The following is a 21871-nucleotide window of genomic DNA, read 5'->3' on the forward strand; positions in this document are numbered from 1 at the left end:
CCGTTGATATTCTGAGTTTTATATAACTATTTGTGTGATGAACAATGGTTCATCTGGTGGAAAGAAACCAACTACTTAACTATCTCTCCTCCTCCTGACGTAATGTACAAATTGTATTTTCTCTGAGATGTACGTCGCTTTGGAGAAAAGCGTCTGCTAAATGAATAAATGCAAATGTAAAAAAACGCTTGCACAAATTCATGTATTAACTCATTCCAAAGTGTAATTTTCATCTTGAAATGTGGCAAGCTTGAAAGTGCATGTGAAACTAAGAGGTACCTTCCGTATTTGTGCAGTACAGAAATGGGGGAGGAAGAAAAAGGTCCGCCTTACACACAGACAGGCATACAGGTGTATTCTTGGCCATGCGTCTCTTTCCTGACACCATTACATCCCATTACACAACAAAATCAATTGTACAAGAGGGCTTTATTATGTATGAAAAAAATCTTTAAATATTTCTCCTTGTCAAAAGGAACCAGTTCAAACAGGGAATTACATTCTCAGCAATGGAAAGACAACCTAATGCAATATATTTGCTATGACAGCATAAGACTTTGTAACAGTACACTGAATGTTGAGCTTTTTAAAATCGCCAGACATCAACTGACTTTCCAACACGTGCTTTAATGTAATCTATTTTTAACACCTTTTAAGATCAAAGTATAACTACAGAAATGGATGTTTTCCACGTTCAGTATTAGAGATGACTGGTAAATTGGGTTAATGATTTCATCATACCTGTACTGGACACCAAACTGTGCCCAGTGGGATTTTATTCATAAAAATGCACTATACACAGATTTGTCCCAGAGATTTTCATGAATGGTAGCTAATGCTCAGGTCTGTAACTGATTCATGCAGAATTCGCATTCAGTATGTATATTCCAGAATGACATACCAATGAGAAAATGTGCTTGGTGCCAAAAATATAAGAACAGCCCAAGCACAGAAAGAAAATTTCCTGTAAAGTATTATTTAGATATTTCATGTTAAATATACCTTGTTTACACAAATATATACATTTCTTTATAAATTACCATTAAAAACACAATGTAAAACAATTTCAGATGAGGAGGTCATGTAGATGATGTTCCAGTGATGTAAAATAAAAATGGCAAAAACTGTCGGATGAATGTGATTGTGAACTCAGTACTTCAGGGCTGTGTGAGCAGTGAATGGCACACAGTGGTTGGTGAGTGGTGAGAGGTGCTTGGTGTGACAGTTCTGTTGATTTCTCACCAAAAAATGAGTGTTGTCTTATGTAGAATTACATAATTCTCGTGCATGAACAACACATATGGGGAAGTGTGTCAGCTCAGAGATGGAATAAGCGGGGTTACACTGGGATGTAATGCCTTAACTGAGCTCATCCTCTCCGTTACACCAAACGGGATGTTTTGGAGCATATCAGTAGCAAAAGCTAATGTAAATTTTACCATGGATATCATGGTCATATTCAAAATGGAAGACAGAAAAATGTCTAAAAAACCTACACCACCGTTATCCCATTTGGCTCTAGATATCCTCGATGCAGTTTAACGAACTGTCTGTTATTAAACCTGTTATAAATTATAAAACAACTGTGACACCTAAATCCACAGAGCAGGAGGCTGTTATATTCCTTTTATATCACAGGTCTCATCACATGCCTTGTGCTTCATATAAAAGGCAGCTTCATTACCTACAATACTCTATACAGAATTTTTGCAATATATAATACATGAATAAATGATTTATATGCATTCTGCAATTACTGTACAATATTTCTAAATGACATTGTTGATTCATTTCAGACATCATAGTCTTTTCCAATTTATCCAGTATGTGTAAAGGAATATAAATATCCTGATATCGTTATTAAATTATCTTTCACCCTTTGTGCGCATTTGTTAATTTTGCATCATGGAGTATACCACCAGTAATTACAACAGGCACAACACTAACAACCATAAGCCAACACCTGGGCACTAGTATTATTGCACATTTACCCAGGGGCTATCTAGCTTTCTGAAAGCAGCCCGCATTAACACATAACCCTTTTCACCCTATGGGGAACTTATTTGACCCCACAGCCTTGGCAACATTACTGGCAAGTAAAGAGTCCTTGCACAATTTGAAATAACCAAAATGTAAACTTTATAAAATGCTTGCTACTGGACAAAATTCAATCTGATAAACAAAACAAAACTATGGGTTCTCTAAGCAGAAGGATACGAACGAGGAGTCAGCCGAGACTCAGATTTACCAACAATGTGAACATGTTCTGCGTAAAGCAGAATGCTGTGAAATAACAAGCAATCGTACAGTATACCGTATATATCTCTCATGTTAAAGTGAACACATTTTGTTGTTGTGGATGGCACCATGTCCCTGCAGAGGTACGTAACTGTTGTGCCTTGTAGTCTAAAAGTCCAAAGTACAGTTTGTATGTACATTCAACCTTGTTTCCTGCCCAGTGTGGATGAGGTAAAAAAGATGATTTCCATGGTTCTCTGTTTCCAAATTTCAGTTAAGCCCTGTTTGGTTGATATATTTTAAGAAAGCAAAAGTCAGTGAAACAACTACAAATGCACTCTTTCAATCAGCATGCGTCTTTGCTTGGTGCAAGGAGTACCCAGGCCCTCTTGCATCCTCTCCATTGCTCTGCATGCTGTCCCTGGGTTTTGTTTTTCTTTCCAACTAGACGTTCTGAAATAACACATTGCATAAGCATTGCATTGTACTGTATAAGCAATATAAAATCATTATGCGGTTTATTAATACTAGTATATGAAAATGTAAAATAAACATGTACTGACTTAGGGAATGCTTGTGTCCTAAGCACTTTATATATAATGGCCTAATTTAATAGAACTGTAAGTGATTCGAACACAGTAGAGGCTGCTAACATGTACAGCATATACAGTGAAAGCACAGCTTTGCATAATATGCTACTTTCTATGTCAACCATTTAAAAGTCTATAACTTACAGCAAAGAATCATGAGGTTCCTACAGAACTGAGTTATGATTTACCCATGAATGTGCTGTGTTAGTAGCTAATTTTCACACTAACTCTTTCCATTGAGACCCTTAACACAAACTAAAATAAGTACAGTGCGCTTCTGAAGGTACCAGATTCAGACATCACCTCCTCACCTGGGCTTTTAGACTCTTTTGATACTTTTGCTTTTTGACGACTTCCCGTTTTTTGCATCTGTGAAGTCCTCAAGACCAACAAGGACTTCTACTTCAGCTGGGACGCCATTCTCCTGAAAATCTCCTGCAAATAGAACCACATCCCCAGTCAACCCAAGGATTCAGTAAATGAGCTGGAAGTTGAACATTTCTGAAATAGCTTTAACCCAAAAACCTTTGAGAATCTTTTGTAATACAATGGATCCTAATGACTATATCAACATTGCTAGTCACAGAACCTCCCTCCCGAACACATACACACACTTACAAATGATTTACATGGAGAAAAACAATGAGTGTAACAATTTAAATGTCTTTACTGTTCTGCCTGAAGTGTAAACTGCTACGTCACAGAAAAATCATGGGTGGAAAAAGTGCTTTGGTAATGACCTTGTCTCTTATTATTCAAATACAGTTTGATATATCCAGCGTGTATAGGAGACACCCCACAGTGTAAACCGAATCAGTGAATTAGGCAGGAAAGGCAAGGCAGATTGATCCGCGTGTGACGTGTGTCAGCGTGTGAGAGAGCAGGGGTCTCCCACTGAGCACAGGCCTCCCACCTCCCATGTCAGCGCCCTGCTGCTGGAGCTGGCTGCTGTAGAAGCGCTCACGGACAGAAACCTGCTCATCCCAGGCCTCCCGTATGCGCTGGCGCTCGCAGGGACCCAGGCTGAGTGTGTCGGGGTGTGCCTCTTCGATGTGGGCCCGCACACCCTCCAGCGTGTGTGAATGCTGCAGCTCCCCACACACCATGCACACCAGTAACTGGTTCAGGGGCTCATAGTCCATGAGGAAGTGGCTCTTCCAGGTGGCTGCTGAGGCAGCCAAACCCATGTGCCCTTCCTCCTCTACCTCCTCATCTTTGCCTATGAGGTCCATCTCGACTTTACCTGGAGGTGGACAGTTGTATATTTAAGAGCCTAGGACTTCATGAATGTTGCATGGTTACTGGCTGCAAAAACATCATTACCTGACACAGGACCCACCTTTCAATTGTAACCAACTATAATCTACGTTTCTCATAAATAATAACACTTTTGCACAGGTATATTTACAGTGGAAAACAGGAGGAGACATCTGCATGTGTCAGTTAAAGGAAAACTATAAAAGAGATAGTGTGTGTTCTTGTTTGAATAAGACTTCAAGCGCATATTTACATGAAAGGCAGATAATTTCCCACAGTACCTTTCACTCCTCCAGTCTGGCACAGTTGAGGCAGGAGCCCAAGGTCAGTCACGCTGGAGGGGCTGTGGAACAAGATTTCACAGAGGACATTCACTGACAAGTGGAAGGTCAACGTGAACTCACTGTAAGAACTAGCCAGGAAAAGTTCAACATACACAGTGGTCTGAAACAGCTTTTAATTAAAACAAAGCCATGATTCACATACTAGCAGATGTATAAGGGTATGAGGGACTAAATTAATTAAAGGTACACAAATAAGCTAGAATCTTCTGGGGGAAATATAAAACCCCACTAAGCTGTATGATTCGCCTTCAGAATCTTTTCATCTTACCTGTGAAGTAAAGCAGCCTCTTCTCCGCAGTTTAACCATTGGTTGGACTGATGCTCCTTCAACATAAGATGAAGTTTTAAATGACCAATAACCCAAAACATTAAGTGGCTGACTGAGTGATATATTCAGCACTAAATTATGTTCTGGATAAAATATATAAAGTAAAAAGGAAATCCTTCTCAGTTGTTACAAGGTTTCCTAATATGTTAAAGTACCGTGATGACATTCCAGTTCCTTCTGAACCAACTTTTGTAAAGTTCTGGCCATTGAAGTTGGTACAGCTGAGTTCCAAATGTATCAGATGAGGACTAGATATACATGTTTATTATGCAGTTGGCAAATATCTGCAGTATTACATTCAGGCTCAAAGCTAGGTCACAACAAACAAGAGAATCCCCAACTCACTTTGCTCTGTACTTGTGGAACATACCAGACATGGTTTCTTTCACTGCTACTGACTCTTGCTTTACTTCATACATCAGTGAGATAAACCATAATGAAGAAGAGATTGGAGAGTGAGGAATTCTCACACATTATGTCTGTTTATGCTTATATATGCATATGCTGTACTTCTAGATCTTTCTCACATAAAATACTTAAATCATTGTAAGTAGCTTAACACTGAACATGGCTTAGAAAAAAAGCGGTAGCTAAAAAAAAAGTCCATTACTTTAAAATTAAAAATATTTTTGTATCGAAGGAGAGAGTTTGTTTATTAGTATACTTTGTAGCATATTTTCTGGGTATTACCAATGTGGTTCCCAAAAAGCTTTGAACCTACATCTAATTTTAACTGTATAATATTTTGTAGTATCGTTATATTACAACATTTTTATTAAAATAATTCACACTCGTTTGTTACATCTCAAGATATTACAGCAATAACAATTAAGTGTCAAAGCCCAAGGCAATCCAGCATAGCAGTTTACATTTCTTGCTATGCTTTCTACAGGAAGTACCTATGAACAGAACAAGGCCTGCCATATTACAGCAGGAGATGAAAAATGTCTGTACAGCACCATCTGTGAGGGACGAGCACTGATGGTAAAAAATGTCATTCTTGCTCCTGTGGGTCTGTTTGGTGTGACGCAACCCTTATTTTTGCTCTCTTTAGTTGTTTATAAATATTACTATGCATTACATAATGCATTTTCGAAGCATCAGCTGACTTCACGTGATGCCAAGTCTTTAACTGCATATCATACCTGCTGTTCCACCTTTTTAGGTTCTACTCTGACAGGAAGGTTGGGCTGGGAAACCCTGGATGTCTGCTTCATCTCTCTGTCCCGTGCAGCCTTCCTGGCTCTCTGCTCCCTCTTCCGCCCTCTCCAGTACTCCCTCTTCTTGCGGCGGAGGTCTTCCTCCAGCTGTGCTGGAGACAGTATTGGCTTTGAAGGCTCCAGAGGGTCAGAGGTTGCTTCTTCTCGCTTCTCGTCTTTTACTGGGCTTGTTTGTGTGACCTGATAAATTGAGGCACCATGAGAGGGGGGCTCACAGTAAGTGTTGTATGACAGCGAACAAGTTGATATATCAGCCTTGTCTTACACTTGCAGTCACCAACACATAACCATGGCTGGACCCAGGGCCACTGGCTGTCCACCAAAACATAATCTAGATTTGTCCCCACAAGCATTCGCCTTGTTGCTGAGCTATACCTGAGTATGGAACCAAGAGTTACTCACGCTGGTCTGGACATGGAGACTGCCAGTTGACAGGTTTGTGCTGCAGGAGGTGGAGCTCACTACCAGAAGGGTAGGGAGGGTGGGGATACCCTGAAGGCAGGTTAGGGTATTGCCAGCAGAGGGGAGAACACATTGGAGAGGAGTAGACTGGATGCCTCTGACCTCTGGTCTCTGCTTTGGCTCCTGGAATTTTCCAATACAAAGGTTTGGTACTTTAGAAATCAAAATACAGAGTAAGCATTACTTTTAAATAACATTTAAAGATGTAATTTTTGTACTAGTGCAGCTTTGTGTTCAAGGTACAAGATTCGTATTTAAGAGCAACAATCTTCGATATGTTTCATTTGCAATAATTAAAATCAGATAAAAGAAAAGAGACTTGCAGCATAGCTTGTTTCAAATGGTCAGTTTTGGTAAAATTATTTCTAGGGGAATATCAAACTTTCACAAATCCTGAATATTTTCATTCGGAGAAAAATAACACCCCCATCAAAACTCTGATTTGAAAATGTCTCATACCTGATGTGCTAGTGTTTCACGTGATACTTTGGCAGGGAGGAGGGGTTTACAGCCCCGAGCAGCCCCCGTTTCCCTCATTACTTCACTCTGTGCCACCTTACTGCCCATCTGCTCCCTCTTCCTGCCCCTGCAGCGGTCCTTCTTACTCCAGTGTGGGTGTTCTTCCAATGGCATGGATGTCTGTGGGTGCACATTATCCCTTAACTTAGTGTTTACTTAACCTTAGCTTTTAACACACCACATATAAAATAATATTATTTTAACTTCAGTAATATAATTTGCATAAAATCCAGTGTACTACTACAGCTTCTATATTGAATCTAGTTTACATACAGGCCATGCATAGAAATACAAGTTTTATGCAGAGAATCTGAAATTATAGCACTTTTTAAATTTAAAAAACAATGTTCTGACAGTAATGCTGTATTTATTATCCCACTGTAAAAATCTGAAATAGTAACAAAAAACTCCTAACAAATTTGAAAAATTCAAACCTTTAAGTAAAACACACACACACACACACACACACACACACAGAGTCTGAAACCGCTTGTCCTGAGTGGGGTCACGGCGAACTGGAGCCTAACCCAGCAACACAGGGCGCAAGGCTGGAGGGGGAGGGGACACACCCAGGACAGGACACCAGTCCTTCACAAGGCATCGCAAGCAGGACTCAAACCCCAGACCCACCAGAGAGCAGGACCCGGCCAAACCCGCTGTGCCACCGCACCCCCCCGCCTTTTAGTAACTTTAACTTTAAATTATAATACTAAAATATTTTAATCAAACAGAACTCTAATCTTGCATTTTTAGAATTTAGACTTGTACACAAGACCAGTTTATGGTACAAGAAAGACAGCTAATCATCAGCTTCTACAAAGATGTATGTGTGTTACTTAAATAATGGTCTCCCTCCAAAATGGACTACAGGCTATGCTCCATATCAAAAATGTAGGACAATATCATCAGAGTTCCTTCTGTTTCGGTACCTGGTTAGTAATTTTTATGTTCTTCATGGCTCCTTCTGTCTGCTTCTTTATCTCCTTCTCCCGTGCTGCTTTCCTAGCCCTCTGTTCCCTCTTCATCACCCGCCAGTACTCCCTCTTTTTCTGAAGGACATCCTCATCAGGCCGAGATGCAATTTGTACCTTTCTGGAGGGCTCTGGGGAGTAACGCTGACGTGGCCTTTTCAAATTCGGCCTTAGAACCCTTTGGGAGGGGAGGGGCTTAATAGAGGGGGGGTTCATGTCATTGGAAGTAGGAGTTTGAGTAGAAGTTTCACTGCAAGACTCTGTGGGTGAGAAAGCCTGACTTGTAGAAGGTGTTGTAGATGATTCATGATAACTCATATGATCGGGCAAACATGAATGAAAGCTGGAAGATACTTCAGGGAGTGTCTGACAAGGTAAAGAGTCTACACTCTTGTCCACCTCAGGGTCCCAGTCTCTGACTTTGGGGGACTCTTTGCTGAAGGTTGGATCATGTTCTGTCTCTGCTGAGGGGCTAGCCTTGTTAACTGCTGACAAGAAACAAGGCAGGTTCGGTTTGATATCCAGATCAGGGACATTCACCTCACTTTTACAGGGGAGCTCCTCGCCATTGCAGGATGAAAAGCAATTAGAATCACGCACAGTGCTCAGGGATTCTTCCAGGAGTTTCTTCATAGAGGCTACAGCGAGAAGAGTAGTTTCCTGGGTGTCCATACTTAGCTCTGGGTCAGATTCCACCTGCTGCTGTGGAGGTGGTAAAAGGGGTTTGACATCCTCACTTAACGGGCGATCTGCAGAAGGACACTGATCATCACCCGCAAGGGTAAAGTCGTTCTCCTGTTTGACATTTCCCTGAGAGGGAATGGAAGACTGTGTATCTAACTTCCTTAAAGGAGTGCTGGTTGAAGATCTTTTGCTCAAAGCCAGTGCTGTTGTACGGCGACTTAAAACTGGCTTCAGGTTTAGTTGCCTTACTGAGGGTGTGCTGTGCTTGAAATGTGATAATGCTTGACTTCTTCGAGCTGAAAACTTTGCTCTTTGCTCCCTTTTCTTTATCCTCCAGTATTCTCGTTTCTTTGCCATCCTTTCTTCGTCAGTTAGCTGCACATTCTGTCTGGGTACTGCAACAGAAGCCCTGGGGCCCAAAGGACTTACTGTGAGCTCTGAGCTTTCCTTGATACCAACAGGTGAACAGCTTTCCACAGCCTTTGTAATCTGTGGTGAGTTTGATCTTGGCTTGACCAAAGTAATTTTTGGGTAAGTGTTTCGGACAGTTTGAGGGTGCCTGAAAGACACACGAGTTTTGGGAAGACCTGAAGAGTACTGAATGTTTTTTTCAATGTTGCGAAACAATGGCTTGACTCTACTGTGGACAAGCTTTGGGGGCTCCAGGGGTGACGTAACAGTGAGCTGACTGGAGTTCCTCGCCTGAGAGGTACTGTCAAATGCAGGTGGTACATTCACCTGCACTCGCCTAATTAAGCCCACGCTGGTAGAAACATCACTTGTGAGTCGCACACTACCAAGTGATTGGATTTCAGACATTGTTTCTGGTTCTGACAGCCTGAGGTCTTTGGCCACTTGTGAAATCTCTGTGGTCACTGTGCCGTCCTCCTTTATAAAACCCCCAATGGCATCTGTGTCTCCAGTGAGCAAATTTCCTTGAGGTTGCAGCGCTTTATCTCCTACTTCTGTTCCAGCTCGGGCCTTGCGCATCTCCTCTAAAATACTCTGATAACGTTTCACTCGTCTCATCACAGCATCCCTCTCCTTCATTTTGGCCTTCACTTCTGCAGAGAGCTTGGCCCTTTGCTCACGCTTTTTAATTCGCCAATATTCTCGCTTTCTGGCCATTTTCTCTTCCATAGTTTCCTCTGTATTTCTCCTCTGGGCGTGTATGGGCATTAAGGATACAGCAGGGGAGAATTTCACTGTACTCCTTTGACTCATACTCGCCTGAATATTAAGAAACCTCGGTCTCTGTGTTTTGGAACGAACAATTCCCCAACGACCACCACCATCTTGCAGCTTTTGAGTGTAAAGAGAAGCTTCTGAAATCTGCATAGGAGCCTCATGTGCAAGACTTGCACCTAACTTTACAGAAGACCGTGTGGTACGGGCAGCAGACACACCCTTTAAATTTGTACTCTCACACAACTTTTCAGTTTTTGTGGAGACTTCTAGTTGATTGTTGTTAGATGTGGGTAGTTTGCCCGAAATTGGAATTGAATGAGATGGTGCTGCCTGGACGACAATGCTGGAATATCTTGGAGCAGAACAAGACACAGCTACTGCTTTGGCATTCTTAAGCAGTTGTGAAGCTCTCTGGAGACTTACTGGAGTAAGAGGAGTCCTAGCACGATGTGCAGAATGTCTCTGCCGCTCTTTGGACCAAGCAGAAGGCGGACGCTCAACTATACAGGAAGAGTGTTCCGTTTTCAGCAAGATTGTGGCTATTGTCTTAGTCTTTTCTCTGGTTTTTTCCCGACTAGCTGCTAGCTTTGCCCTTTGCTCTCTCTTTTTAATCCGCCAATACTCCCTTTGCCTGGCTGCTTTCTCCTCCTCAGTCTCCAAAGTTGCTCTTTTTCCATTAGTTTGCCTGGGCCCTAGAGATTTTGAGATCTTTCTGACACAGATGCTTTTTTTCCCCACAATCGGCATTATGTTTGTGCTTCTAGATCTTGATGTCTGATTTGTGACTGGGCCAGAGGGATCCCCACTTATCTTCCCTTCTGTGGAAACACTAGCTGTCACTGATCTGAAGGATGCAGCCCTGGGCTGAATGTTCACTTGTGTTGTCTTGTTGCTACATTGCCCTGATGCTGTATGAGGCTCAGCATGATGCTCAGACAAGGCTACTGAGGAGCTGCCATTGAGAAAGGCTGTATCATTCTGAATGTGGCACTGAAAGGAACTGTTTGACTGTGGTTGCATTTGAGCAGCAGGCACTTGGGAGCAACTATTGAACAATGTTCCATTAGTTTTGGCTGGAGAAAAAGTCCCATCTTTAACAACCTCCGTCAAGCACTTGACCACTTCCTTGCCAACATCAGTGCTACTTGGATCATTTATTGATTCAGAACAAGCTTCGGGGAACTGTGGCAATACTTTCTGGAGCTTCTCCCTCTGACACCATCTGTCAGTTTGGTTAGGTATGGTTAAGTGACCATTTTCTAAAGGCCAACTGTGATGTTGAACCACCTGCTCTGCAGAAACTGATGTCATGACATCAGTATCCTTCCAGTCTCTCTGTATTTCACCAAGGGAAATGTCTGATCCCTTATGTTCTTCTGACACAACAGAAAAAGAGGTGTTCATGAACAAATTTGGAGGACTATTACTTGCTGTCTGGTAGGACCCATCACTATTAAGCAAAGTGGGTTCCACTAAATCATCATATGTTGTGACAAAGCCTTGGCTGTCTTCCACTGTATGTGCAGGGGAGAGTCTAGGAATGAACATTATGTTTTTGATGGGATCTGCTGAAGCAGCCAGCACAGATGTGAAGACAGTAGGGTTTCCCACATCACGGTTCTCTTTCTTGAGTGCAGAAAGCTTTGCTCTCTGTTCCCGTTTCTTTTTTCTCCAGTATTCCCTCTTTCGGGCAAGCGTGGCATCATCAAACTCAGATGCTGGGCGGTAACGTTGAGTCCGTGAGTAATTCATCCCTGACAATACCTTTGAGTCCTGCATTTTGTCCATGTGACTACTCCTCCCACAGTTCAACAAAAGGCATGGCTCAGCTCTTCACACAAAACTTTGTAACTTAAAGAGGATTTCTGTCACATACTGAGCAACTTCCCTGTGTATGATTTTTTTTCCCCTCTTCACCAGTATCACACAGCACTGTGGCTGTGCATGCAGCTCATACTTAGTCTTCACTGTGGGTGGTAGTAGATGATGTGCCCCTAAATATACAAGAATGAAATTAGTTTCAACATCTTCAATTATACCAAAACATTTAACAATGTAAAAATTAAACAGTCAGCATACTATTTCTTCCGTTGTTTGCTGTCTTTGAGATACTAACCTTACACTATTTAATACAGTTCTTTCAGTCCTACCTTTGTAATAACTTACCAATTTTGTCTATAACTGAGCATTGTTACTTGAGGTTTGTATACTATAGGCAGCGCACTTGTTAAAATATGGAGCTTGTCTTCGTTTTAACAGTTACCGCATGTTTTTCCCTCACATTCTTCAGACTACAATAGATTCACAAATAAACCAGATCTATAGTACATGCAACCTTTCTGTGCATTTTGTTCTGCCTCAGTTGTGTCTACTGAGAAAATTGTACAATTGTGCTGAAATTAAAACTATGAAAAGCACATAATTAAAAAGTACCACAATAAATTTAGCAAACTTTGACTTACCGACATTTGTATTTTTGTTTAAATACAGTGTCTATGTTTCAATAAGTATAATATTAATTATTTTTAATATTTTGTATTGTTTTAAATTATTTCATGTAGCTGACACTTTTCTCTAAAGCAACTTACAATACTAAGCCACTTAAAATGATTTAGAAATTATACAGCTAGGCAATTTTTACTGGTGCAATTCAGGGTGAGGACCTTGCTCAAAGTCAGATGTCAGCGCTACCACAAAAACCATATTTACGTAACTGATCCAACAAAAATACTAAACGGCGAATTCAACATCTTATTAACCTGTACTTGATCAATTTTACTAGTAATGTTTTACACTGCTTATATTGTATACTGTTTACAACAAGTTACACAAGAACAACTGCAATAATTATAACAGGAAACATAAAGCAATACTTGGGGTATTTTACCTTCACGAGTACCACAGTGTTCGTTCCACAACAACAAAGATTTGAATTTTTGAAGCAATTATATATTCGGCTACACTATATGGATGACAAAGCTGGACACTGAAGAAACGGTTGAGAAAGAACACATTCCTTTGAACTGTAGTGCTGGATGACACTTTTAAGGACACCGTGGACAGCCAGGAAAACAAACAGATGTATCTTGGATCAAACCAAGCCAGATCTCTCAATGGAACCACAAATGATAAGACTGAGGTTATCATAAGTTGGGCACACGATAAGAAGACTGGATTCTCATGAAAAGACAGCAATGCCCAGAAAAGTTGAGAAAAAAAGAAGAGCGCCACCAGCAACCAGATGGACAGACTCAAAACAATAACAATGAACGGGCTCCTTTCAAGCCTAAAGACGCAAGTGAGGAACAGATAATTCTGGAGCCAATTCTATATATGCGGTTGCCAAGAGTCACTGGCATTTTTATGGCTACTTTTCAGGCCATTTTCCAGTGCCTAAAGTCCAAAATTTAGGTGAATTATCATAGGCTGAAAACCCTGTTAAACAGCAAAAGAGTAACATTCTACGTACAACTTCCACACGAAACACGGATGGAATACTACCAATTACTGTAATTATAAGACAAAATCTGATTAACTGCAATGCGCAGTCGGCAGGATTGAACTTTTCAGCATTGGCCTCAGATTTTTCTTTTTTTTTTAAACCGCAGAACTTGGAAGTACATCTTTTTCAGACACAAAGGTTTTCTTCTAGGTACGATGTTTGTCCATAATCAAGGGTAACAGTCTGCTTAAATAATTAAGAATCGAAATTAAGGTTATTAACTTAAGGTAATTAAGTTAATTGGCATGAGGAACTTTCTCAGTGAAGATGTCCTAGACAGGCATGCAGAGAGAGAGCCAACTGCACTTTCTTACCTGAAGATCCATCTGGAAATCGCTAAACAGTCACAAGCTCGACTATTCATTACGCAGTTGTATAATTAATATTTCATGACACATGATCATGATGATTAAAAATGGAAACAAGCATTAACTCGTACAGAATGTGAAGTACAGTGAGTCGATCCCTGATTTAATATTTGAGTATTTCCTATTACCTGAATAACACACACTTGGCTGAATTCGCAATGATTACATGGGACACTGTAAGACATCGCTACCATTAACCAGCTTTACATCTGCTCTACGCTCCTTTTCCGTCAGCGAACAGAAAAACACGGAAATCATAAATAGAGGTGCTGCCCCTTTAAATCGCTGTCCCTTCGTCTATCACGTCGTTAGCCATTTTTCGATTCTTCATTTTTTTTATTTTTGCAGTTCCAACAACAAGAACACACGCTGTATGCCTTACTCGTCAAGTGTACACTGAAAAGAGTAAGCAAAAAACCCCGAAACTGATACATTCTGAGATTTTCGTGCGGGCGCTCCGGTCTCTGCCCAGGGTTTCTACAATGGACATGCTCCTCTTCCTACTCTGTCCACACGGACTGACGGCTGTCTACCCGACTTGTCTTTTTATACAAAACTGTTCAGTACAAAAAAGGAACAAGCGACGAGGGAAAACAGGACTGATTCGAACGTGTGGGGGAAAAAAAACATGCACATGTATTACCTGGTAGTTACACCTAACTTTCCGGGACAGTTTGTTAAACGTTTTGGACATAACGCGCTGTGAGGACACTGCAGCTACTTTTCCGCGAGCCAGCCTTTCTCCCCGCTGCTGCCTTGACAACGGAGAAAAAGTACCAGGATGTGGGACCCGGCCGCCGCTGTACACAGCGCGTATCGCGTGGACACGCCGAGGCTTCTTAAAGTGACAGTAGCGGCAAAAGGCGTCGAGTTCAGCTCGGCCGCTGACTTGTGCTTAGTCAAGGACTTCGACATTTCTGCTAAGGCTGCTGATTAATCTCGCATAGGAAAGGTACAGTTTTCCTATTTATTATGAAAATCATTACCTTAAGCTTAATACTATATTTAGAACCCGTTAGAGCAGGATGCTAAGAAATTACTGCATTTACAACACGATAAACTTTGATTAATATCTAATCATGATGATTTAAATACTTTGTTTAATTAATGCTTTTCAATTTTTTAACTTTTGATTGTCCTTTTTCAATATATCTCATGAATGTATTAATTACGTTCATTATATTTGGTAGTGGTCAGAGCTGCTGCCTTTGGACCCAAAAGCTCGCAGGTTCAAGTCTCACCTCCAGCTATAATAACCTTTAGCAAGGCACTTACCCTGAAATTGCTCCAGTAAGAAAAAAAAACCAGCTGTATAAATGAGTAAATAAATGTAAGTAGCTTAACACTGTAAGTCACTTTGGAGAAAAGCATCAGTTAAATAAAGAAATGCTATTTTAAATGTATCTTTAACCGATTTTATATTTTACTATAAACCTTAATTATGCTTTTTTAAAATGCATAATGTTTTTATTTATGATTCAGAGTTAAATCACAGTGATAAAGTCACCAACAATATCCAGGTCATTTTTCAAATGTTCACCATTGGCAACATTGAGGCCGAAAATAATCTAGGCTACATTCTTTGCAATGAATTATTGGACAAGGAGGCTGTTGAAAAAGACGACAGTCCAAAAACGTTTAGACTGCATATTAAGAACTTCAGTTTGTAATAAGTTTTATTTTTTGACAAAACTGATGTTCTTTAATAATTTCATGAATTCCAGCAAAATTTTCTAGCATTACAAGAACTACTTTTAAAGAGACACACTGTACTTAGACACTGTAATTCTTTCATTTCCTTTAAAGAGTCCCATCTTATTTTTCTCCTTATATCACAGTTAAAAGAGAGTGTTATTGAACTTTCAAATGCTGTCATATTCCTCAATACATGTGCGGCAGCTAAATGCAAAAGCTGTTCAGTACTGGAAATGTGATATAGTATAACCTTGCTGGAAGAGTATAGTTCATTCCACTCCCCAAAAGATCTTACGTTTCACTTGTTCCCTTTTATATACATTTGAAATTACAACCCAGAGTTGGTTATTGACAGAACTTCAGAACATAGCTTTATATTTTTACATATTTGGCAAGAAAATGCACCTATTGCTATAGACTAGTTATAGTATGGTTTGTACCGCAGGAGCTGTCTACAAATCTGTCGCTGACTCACGCGACGAAGCCACTTCATGCTAAGTTAACATCTGACGTGCATCAGTTTCTCTGAATGTTGGAGGATTTGAACGTCGAGCTACGTGAGCACCCCGTAACCCTTGTGTTGTATTTACATCACGTACAACCGCTATTTTGCTATCTTTATTCTCTCGACCCAGCTCTGTTACTAATTACACGTAATAATAATAAAAAACATCCCAGTTTGTGGTGGTAATGTATAGTAGAGATGGTCGTTTAGCGGTGAACAGAGCCCCCCCCCCAGAGGGCGTTTGCGTCGTGGAGCAGGGGGCCCCCTGAGCTCGTGACCCCCGAGCTGAGGCTGTACGTACGCGCGAGCGGACGAGCGCGGGGTCACGCGCCTACACCAGTAACTTACTGTTCTTCGTCACGAAGTCTCAGGTGTCAAACTTGGAGAGATGGCGCGGACCTTTTCTGAGCTTTTCTGAGCGCTGCGATTTTTTTTTTAAGCGGCTGCAAAGACCCGGTAATTATCCTCTAGATCGAGCGGCCTCTACGAATTTTTCCAAAACATTACCGTAGTGTAGATTATAACATTATTTATTGTAGGAAACACTACTAAAACGCTGGCCACTAAGAACCAGTCTGCCGTTTAAGTGGGTAATGCTTGCAGTATTTCTTTTAACATATTACGTGTCATTCCTAACTGAGTTATTAAAATAAAAACAGATGTGCTTATACCTGAATTCCACGGTAAAGGTGCCCACAGTTGGCCCCCGGCGCGTGTGCGTCGCTGCGTGAATAGCACTACTGTCTCTTTAAATTTACCCAGGAGCCCCTTAAGGAGCCCCAGGGGCCCCTAGCGCGGCTCCCCACCCTGAAGACAAGCTGAGCCTTAAAACCCACGCAGGAGGCCACTGTAGCCGAGCGTCAGCAGCACACGCGTCCTCCCGCTGTGTGGAACACGGCTCCCACTGTTGTGTAGATACATGTACAGCATATATAAAAGTTAACTTGGCTCCCGCGCTGGGCGTCCAGGGGGGAGGGGTGGTGGGTGGCTGGGGGGGGGTGCCGCCGCCGCGCGCAGGCGACACAGCGCTCAGTTATGGGTGCGAGCGTGCTCCTCATACCTTCCTAAGGCTCGTACCTAATGCTCAGCACAAGTCACCCGCCGTGGGCTTGCAGACTGTAAACGAACCAAAAAAAAAAAAAAAAAAATTGAAAGTATTGCACAGTGCAGTTATGGAAGAAAAGGGGTCGCGCGAGCGCGAGGTGCGCCCGCGCGCGCGGCACACAGACTCTGTCTCATTAATAATAAGCGCCGAGGAGGAGACGACGCGAAGGCGCAGTGACTCGGGACTCCAGTCAGAAGGTAAAAACTGCTTTATGTACGTGTGTCTATATATTTTGCTGCTAGTGTTTCGGGCGCCCTTTCGGACCGTTAGTCCGCGTTACCCGACAGTACCGTGGAGCAGCATGGCCCCTTGTCTCTGTGGCTCCCCTGTAAACAAAGACAGAATAGAGCGCAGGCTCTCAGCCCCGGCACTCTGTCGCCCCCCAGCGGAAGCCTGCGCTACTTTCACACGCAAGCAGCCAATGAGCTGCGGAGATGCAATAGTGGCGAGGGAACACTGTACAGTGCCATTGTCACAAAACATTTCTTATAATTGTTTATTTGCCACGTATACTGAATATAAATAGGCGATGCGCTCGGAAATGCGTTGTACTGCACTGGGCTGTCATCATGTTTTTCCGATGTTCTGATACAGTAAGCTTTTTTTTTTTTTGGTTATTTTTCTATGAAAAAGGGGTGTGCCCATTAGACATAATAGGGCATTTAAGACAGTGCCGTGTAGGCTCTTTCTCATTTATTTCATATTATTTTTCTTGTTTTATTTAGCTGACACCTTTGTTTAAGGAGGCTTAGAATGTCAGAGAATCCCCTTTACGGTGATCAGCCCAATTATACGGCAGGGTGCTATTGCTCTGTCAGTTTAGGGTTAGGTGATACAGCAGGAGGGGGATTCAAACCAGGAACCCTGAGGTTGTGCGAGAAAAGCCCTAACTGCTGTGCCACCTGGTGCCCTCGTGTGTCTGTACATAAATAGTTTTGTGTTGTGTTTTAGGGGAAGATGGTGTGATGAATGGGCATTGTGAAGATTTGGCTAAAGATGACCCGGTCACGCCCCCTTATTCTCCGGGTACCAGTTACTGGAGTGTCACAGAGGGTCCGGACACTCCCCTCCTGCTCTCCCCCATGCCCGGGCCATCCCAACGCAAGCAGGTACAATCGCGGTCCGAGAGGGCTTCGCGGCCTGGGCTTAGTCGCATCCCCGGGCGAGACCACCGGCGCTACTACCATGAATACTGGCGCAGCGAGTACCTGATGGATTTTGACCCGCGACGGCATGGCATGATCTGCATGGTTTGCGGCAGCTCGCTGGCCACGCTCAAGCTCAGCACCATCAAGAGGCACATCCGACAGAAACACCCCGACTCGCTACTGTGGAGCACGGCCGACAAGGAGGTTATCCGCTCGGGCTGGGAGAGTCACCTGGGTCTGGAGGGCAGCCGACAGCCCCGCAGCGCCAGTGGGGATGAGGGCCCAGAGGAGGTGCTGGACTGTGCGCGGCGCTCCACAGGTGTGCTGAGTCATCTGTGATGGTGCTGGGGGGGGGGCACTGAAACATTTGTCTGGTTATTGCAAGTCAGTTTTTAAGAGCTTGATGGGAGCCTCATAAAAGTGCAGCCAGCATCTGAAAGGGCATGTTGGGACTCCCTGAAAGTATTTCTTTTAAATGAGGTAGAGGTATCAGTGAGTTTTAAATGCCTTCATTAGGGGCCTGTTTTAAATCTTGATTTTACAGTTTGAATGTAAAGTAAATTTGGCTGTTAGATGTTACAGGTTACAATTAATTGTCATACAGTTTTTTTTTTTTTTTTTTTTTAATGACATCTTTTTCTGTATGATCTCAGGGAAGCCAGGAAACAGCACATCTCACCTGCGGTCTCCATCAGGCAGCAGCTCAGCCACCCCCCCTCCGTGCTTGGAGGGAAAGGAGGCTGCAGACCCCCCTGTCCACACTCTGGAGCGCTATCTCAATGACTCCCTCCACGCCTGGTTCCGGCAGGAGTTTCTGATGGAGTACGAGGCGGAGGCCGGAAGGCTGGTGTGCATGGTGTGTGGCAGCCAGCTGCCCTCGCTGCACCTGGACCACATCAAGAGCCACGTGCTGGACATCCACCCCAACTCGTTGGTGTACAGTGCCGAGGAGAAGCACTGTATCTTGCAGACCTGGGCCCAGAGGCACGGTAAGTGGGGGCATAGTGGAACACTGGTTTTTTCAAATCCCCATCCTTGTGGCTTGCAACCACTGTACATGTGGTGTGGGAGGAATTTAAAAATTTGGTTCTACTGGGTCTGATCTCGTTTCCAGTGTCAGATCTGTCACCTGTGCCCTCACATTGACTTGTCTCTTTCTTCTTCATTCCTCCGCACATCTGGTATCAGAAACAAGCCCTGTAAGGCACGAAGAGTCTTTCAAAGCTGAAGCCAGTGCCGAGGAGGCCACTGGTGAGATCTTCCTTCAGGACACAGCAAGTGGACTAGCTGGCTGTGGGAAGCGCAGAGAGAGCAGTAGCCGGACACTGGATGTGAGCGAGACCCCAAAACGGAAAGCTACGCAACTTCGCCTCCGGAATAGGCTCCCACGGGACAGCTCGGCACGGGTCTGGCGCATGGACTACTTGGTGGCTTACGGCCCTGACGGCCGCGGCGCCATCTGCATGGTGTGCTCCCAGACCTTGCCGACCACGCGGGTCGGCAGGTTCCGCCGACACATTCAGGACTGCCACCCGGAGACCGCCAACCTGAGCCGCCGGGAGCGGGAAGCATTAGCGCAAGCTTGGGCCAAAGAGACAGCAGCCACTGCCAGAGGCACAGCACTACAAGAGAAAGAAGGTAAAACTGAAACAAACAACATGTAAAGCCTCATGCAGACAAAGGAAAGCAACAACAGCGCTGACTGTGATCCTGCCCCTCTCTCCTCCTCTCTGTTCCCGACAGAAGCTGCGCTGTGCGTCCCTCCCGACCCCGAAGGGGCTGCGCCTGGTAAGAAGGGCAAACCCACATCCCCAGCCAGAACTGCAGGACCATGCAGTGGCAAGATAGAGGCGGCGGGTGCCGGGCAGGGTCCCGGGGGCACACCGAAGGAAGGCACGCCCGGCCGACACGGCCACTATCCGGGCAAGGACCAGCGGCGCAACTACCAGGTGCGCTGGCGCATGGAGTACCTGATGGACTACGACTGCCGGCGGCACGGCCTCATCTGCATGGTGTGTGGGGCGGCGCTGGCCACTCTTAAAGTGAGCACTATTAAGAGGCACATCCAGCAGGTGCATCCCCACTCCATGGAGTTTGGCCCAGAGGAGCGGCAGCAGGCCCTTCTCAGCTACAATCAGACCGCCCTGCACTTTGTCCACTCTGAGGACTGCTTCTCTGCCCTGGACCACGGCAGCATGGGGCAACCCGTGCCGACTGGGCAACTTGGGCAGCCTGCCCTCTTTGCCTCTTAGTTGAGGTGACTCCTGTTGGGCCGCAGCTGTCAGTGGAAAACATGGCTGACAGGGCCAGGACAGGCCTGTCTCCGCCATCACGGGGGACATGCGGAGGTCCCCCTTGACCGGAATACTATAACAGTGCAGCATAAGCCGATTTATGGCTCATAAAGGTCTGGTTGTCGAATGATGAGAGAATGGTCATAGAAGAGGCAACCACCGGCGTTTGAGCTGCATTACATGAAGGATTTTTTTTATTTTATTATTTTTTTTTAAATCTCCAGAGATGGTTTCTTATTCATGCTTCTTATGTTGGGAAGTGCGCAATTGCTGCTATCCACCCACCTTGCCCAGGATCAGACTTCCCACGCTGCACTGCAATGCGGAAAAGGCCTGAATAACATCTATTCTTCCTCCTGCCTTCCTGAGACAGACTTGGTGATAAAGCAGAGTGCTTCACAGCCCCCCTTTAAGGACAAACCTATCAGTTGCCATCAATTAATCAGTTGTGGCTTCTCAGGATCAGTGAAATTGGTTCGATCTCTGTGTGAACTCTGTGGTTGAATTTATTCTATCGTTTATATGTACACATACATGATTAAGAGACGTGTTTATGGAATCCAGCCTTACGGGAAGGCAGTGTGTTTTTTTTTTTTTAAATCCCCACAGTATACTGACATGTCACAAAATGTCATTTTGCATGAAAGTAAATAAATTATTTAGACATCTGGGGTGTCTGCCAGAGCATTATATCACATTACATCATAGGCCCATTGTCAGAGTTTTGAGAATTCCAGGATGGACACTGTTCCTGGTTAGAAGTAGTTAACAGAATTCATCATGAGTGACGGACAGTTTCTCATTTTAAGTCTCCCAGCCAGAAATAGTTTTATGGTCTGTACTCACTGAACCTTATGACACCAAGTTTTTTTTTGACAAAGACATGTTGGAAGTATAACCAACAAGCAGGCTTTTCCAGATCTGAACATCCTGAAATAATTGGCTTTAATAACCAGAGTTAAACAATTTTGTTGAAGCACTTAAAATGAGTAAAACTACACACTTTTGGCATGTATAATTAATTTGTTCTGAACAAACATTACATACTGATTAGAATTGTGTTTATATGGTGTTTAACAGATGTAAGAATATATTTTATTATTGCAAACAATTTTAGCACAAAAAGTAGAATAGAGGAAAAATATTTGAGACAAAGTTGGAGAGGTTTAATTTTTTTAATTTATTTATTTTCAGGTATCTGATCCTAAATTGCTTTAAAATTTTCAAAACGTGCATCACAGCTACATTCAGATGTACAGAAAATACAATGAGATGTGTTTGAAGGAGGAATGGACCTTTGCTGTATTCATAATTTTTTTTCCCCATTTATTACCTGCTATTGTATTTTTTGTATACACTTTTTAAAACAATCTTGTATTAAAAAGGACTTCAGCAGTAAGACTGTTTTGTGTTGGAAAGTACAGACAGCTTTTATGACTGGATTTTCCTTGTT

At 43.1% G+C, this 21871-nt stretch overlaps 2 protein-coding genes across 9 annotated transcripts; one reads left to right on the plus strand and one right to left on the minus strand.

Annotated features, from left to right (window-relative positions):
• Positions 1–427: 427 nt before the first annotated feature.
• LOC108929724 (uncharacterized) lies at positions 428–16611 on the minus strand. 5 transcript variants are annotated; one of them, XM_018744437.2, is made up of 10 exons: positions 16543–16611; positions 7888–11795; positions 6899–7078; positions 6380–6562; positions 5903–6157; positions 4698–4753; positions 4367–4428; positions 3742–4071; positions 3140–3263; positions 428–2691 (listed from the first exon to the last, which is right to left on the minus strand). In XM_018744437.2, the coding sequence occupies exons 2-9, from the start codon at positions 11587–11589 to the stop codon at positions 3148–3150; spliced, it is 4884 nt and encodes a 1627-aa protein (XP_018599953.2). In that variant the 5' UTR covers positions 11590–11795; positions 16543–16611; the 3' UTR covers positions 428–2691; positions 3140–3147. The 5 variants fall into 5 exon arrangements, with proteins under 5 accessions (XP_018599953.2, XP_018599952.2, XP_018599955.2 ...); XM_018744436.2 differs by lacking the exon at positions 16543–16611 and adding an exon at positions 14315–14389; XM_018744439.2 differs by lacking the exon at positions 16543–16611 and adding an exon at positions 13618–13684.
• zfta (zinc finger translocation associated) lies at positions 13948–21817 on the plus strand. Of its 4 annotated transcripts, XM_018744443.2 has the most exons (6): positions 14547–14623; positions 15812–15923; positions 17928–18443; positions 18778–19113; positions 19313–19762; positions 19868–21817. In XM_018744443.2, the coding sequence occupies exons 2-6, from the start codon at positions 15896–15898 to the stop codon at positions 20374–20376; spliced, it is 1839 nt and encodes a 612-aa protein (XP_018599959.1). In that variant the 5' UTR covers positions 14547–14623; positions 15812–15895; the 3' UTR covers positions 20377–21817. The 4 variants fall into 4 exon arrangements, with proteins under 4 accessions (XP_018599962.1, XP_018599959.1, XP_018599961.1 ...); XM_018744446.2 differs by lacking the exons at positions 14547–14623; positions 15812–15923 and adding an exon at positions 13948–14076; XM_018744445.2 differs by lacking the exon at positions 15812–15923 and having other exon boundaries at positions 14550–14623.
• The last annotated feature ends 54 nt before the right edge of the window (positions 21818–21871 follow it).

Source organism: Scleropages formosus, chromosome 13 (genome assembly GCF_900964775.1).
Source record: "Scleropages formosus chromosome 13, fSclFor1.1, whole genome shotgun sequence".
Lineage (NCBI taxonomy): Eukaryota > Metazoa > Chordata > Actinopteri > Osteoglossiformes > Osteoglossidae > Scleropages > Scleropages formosus.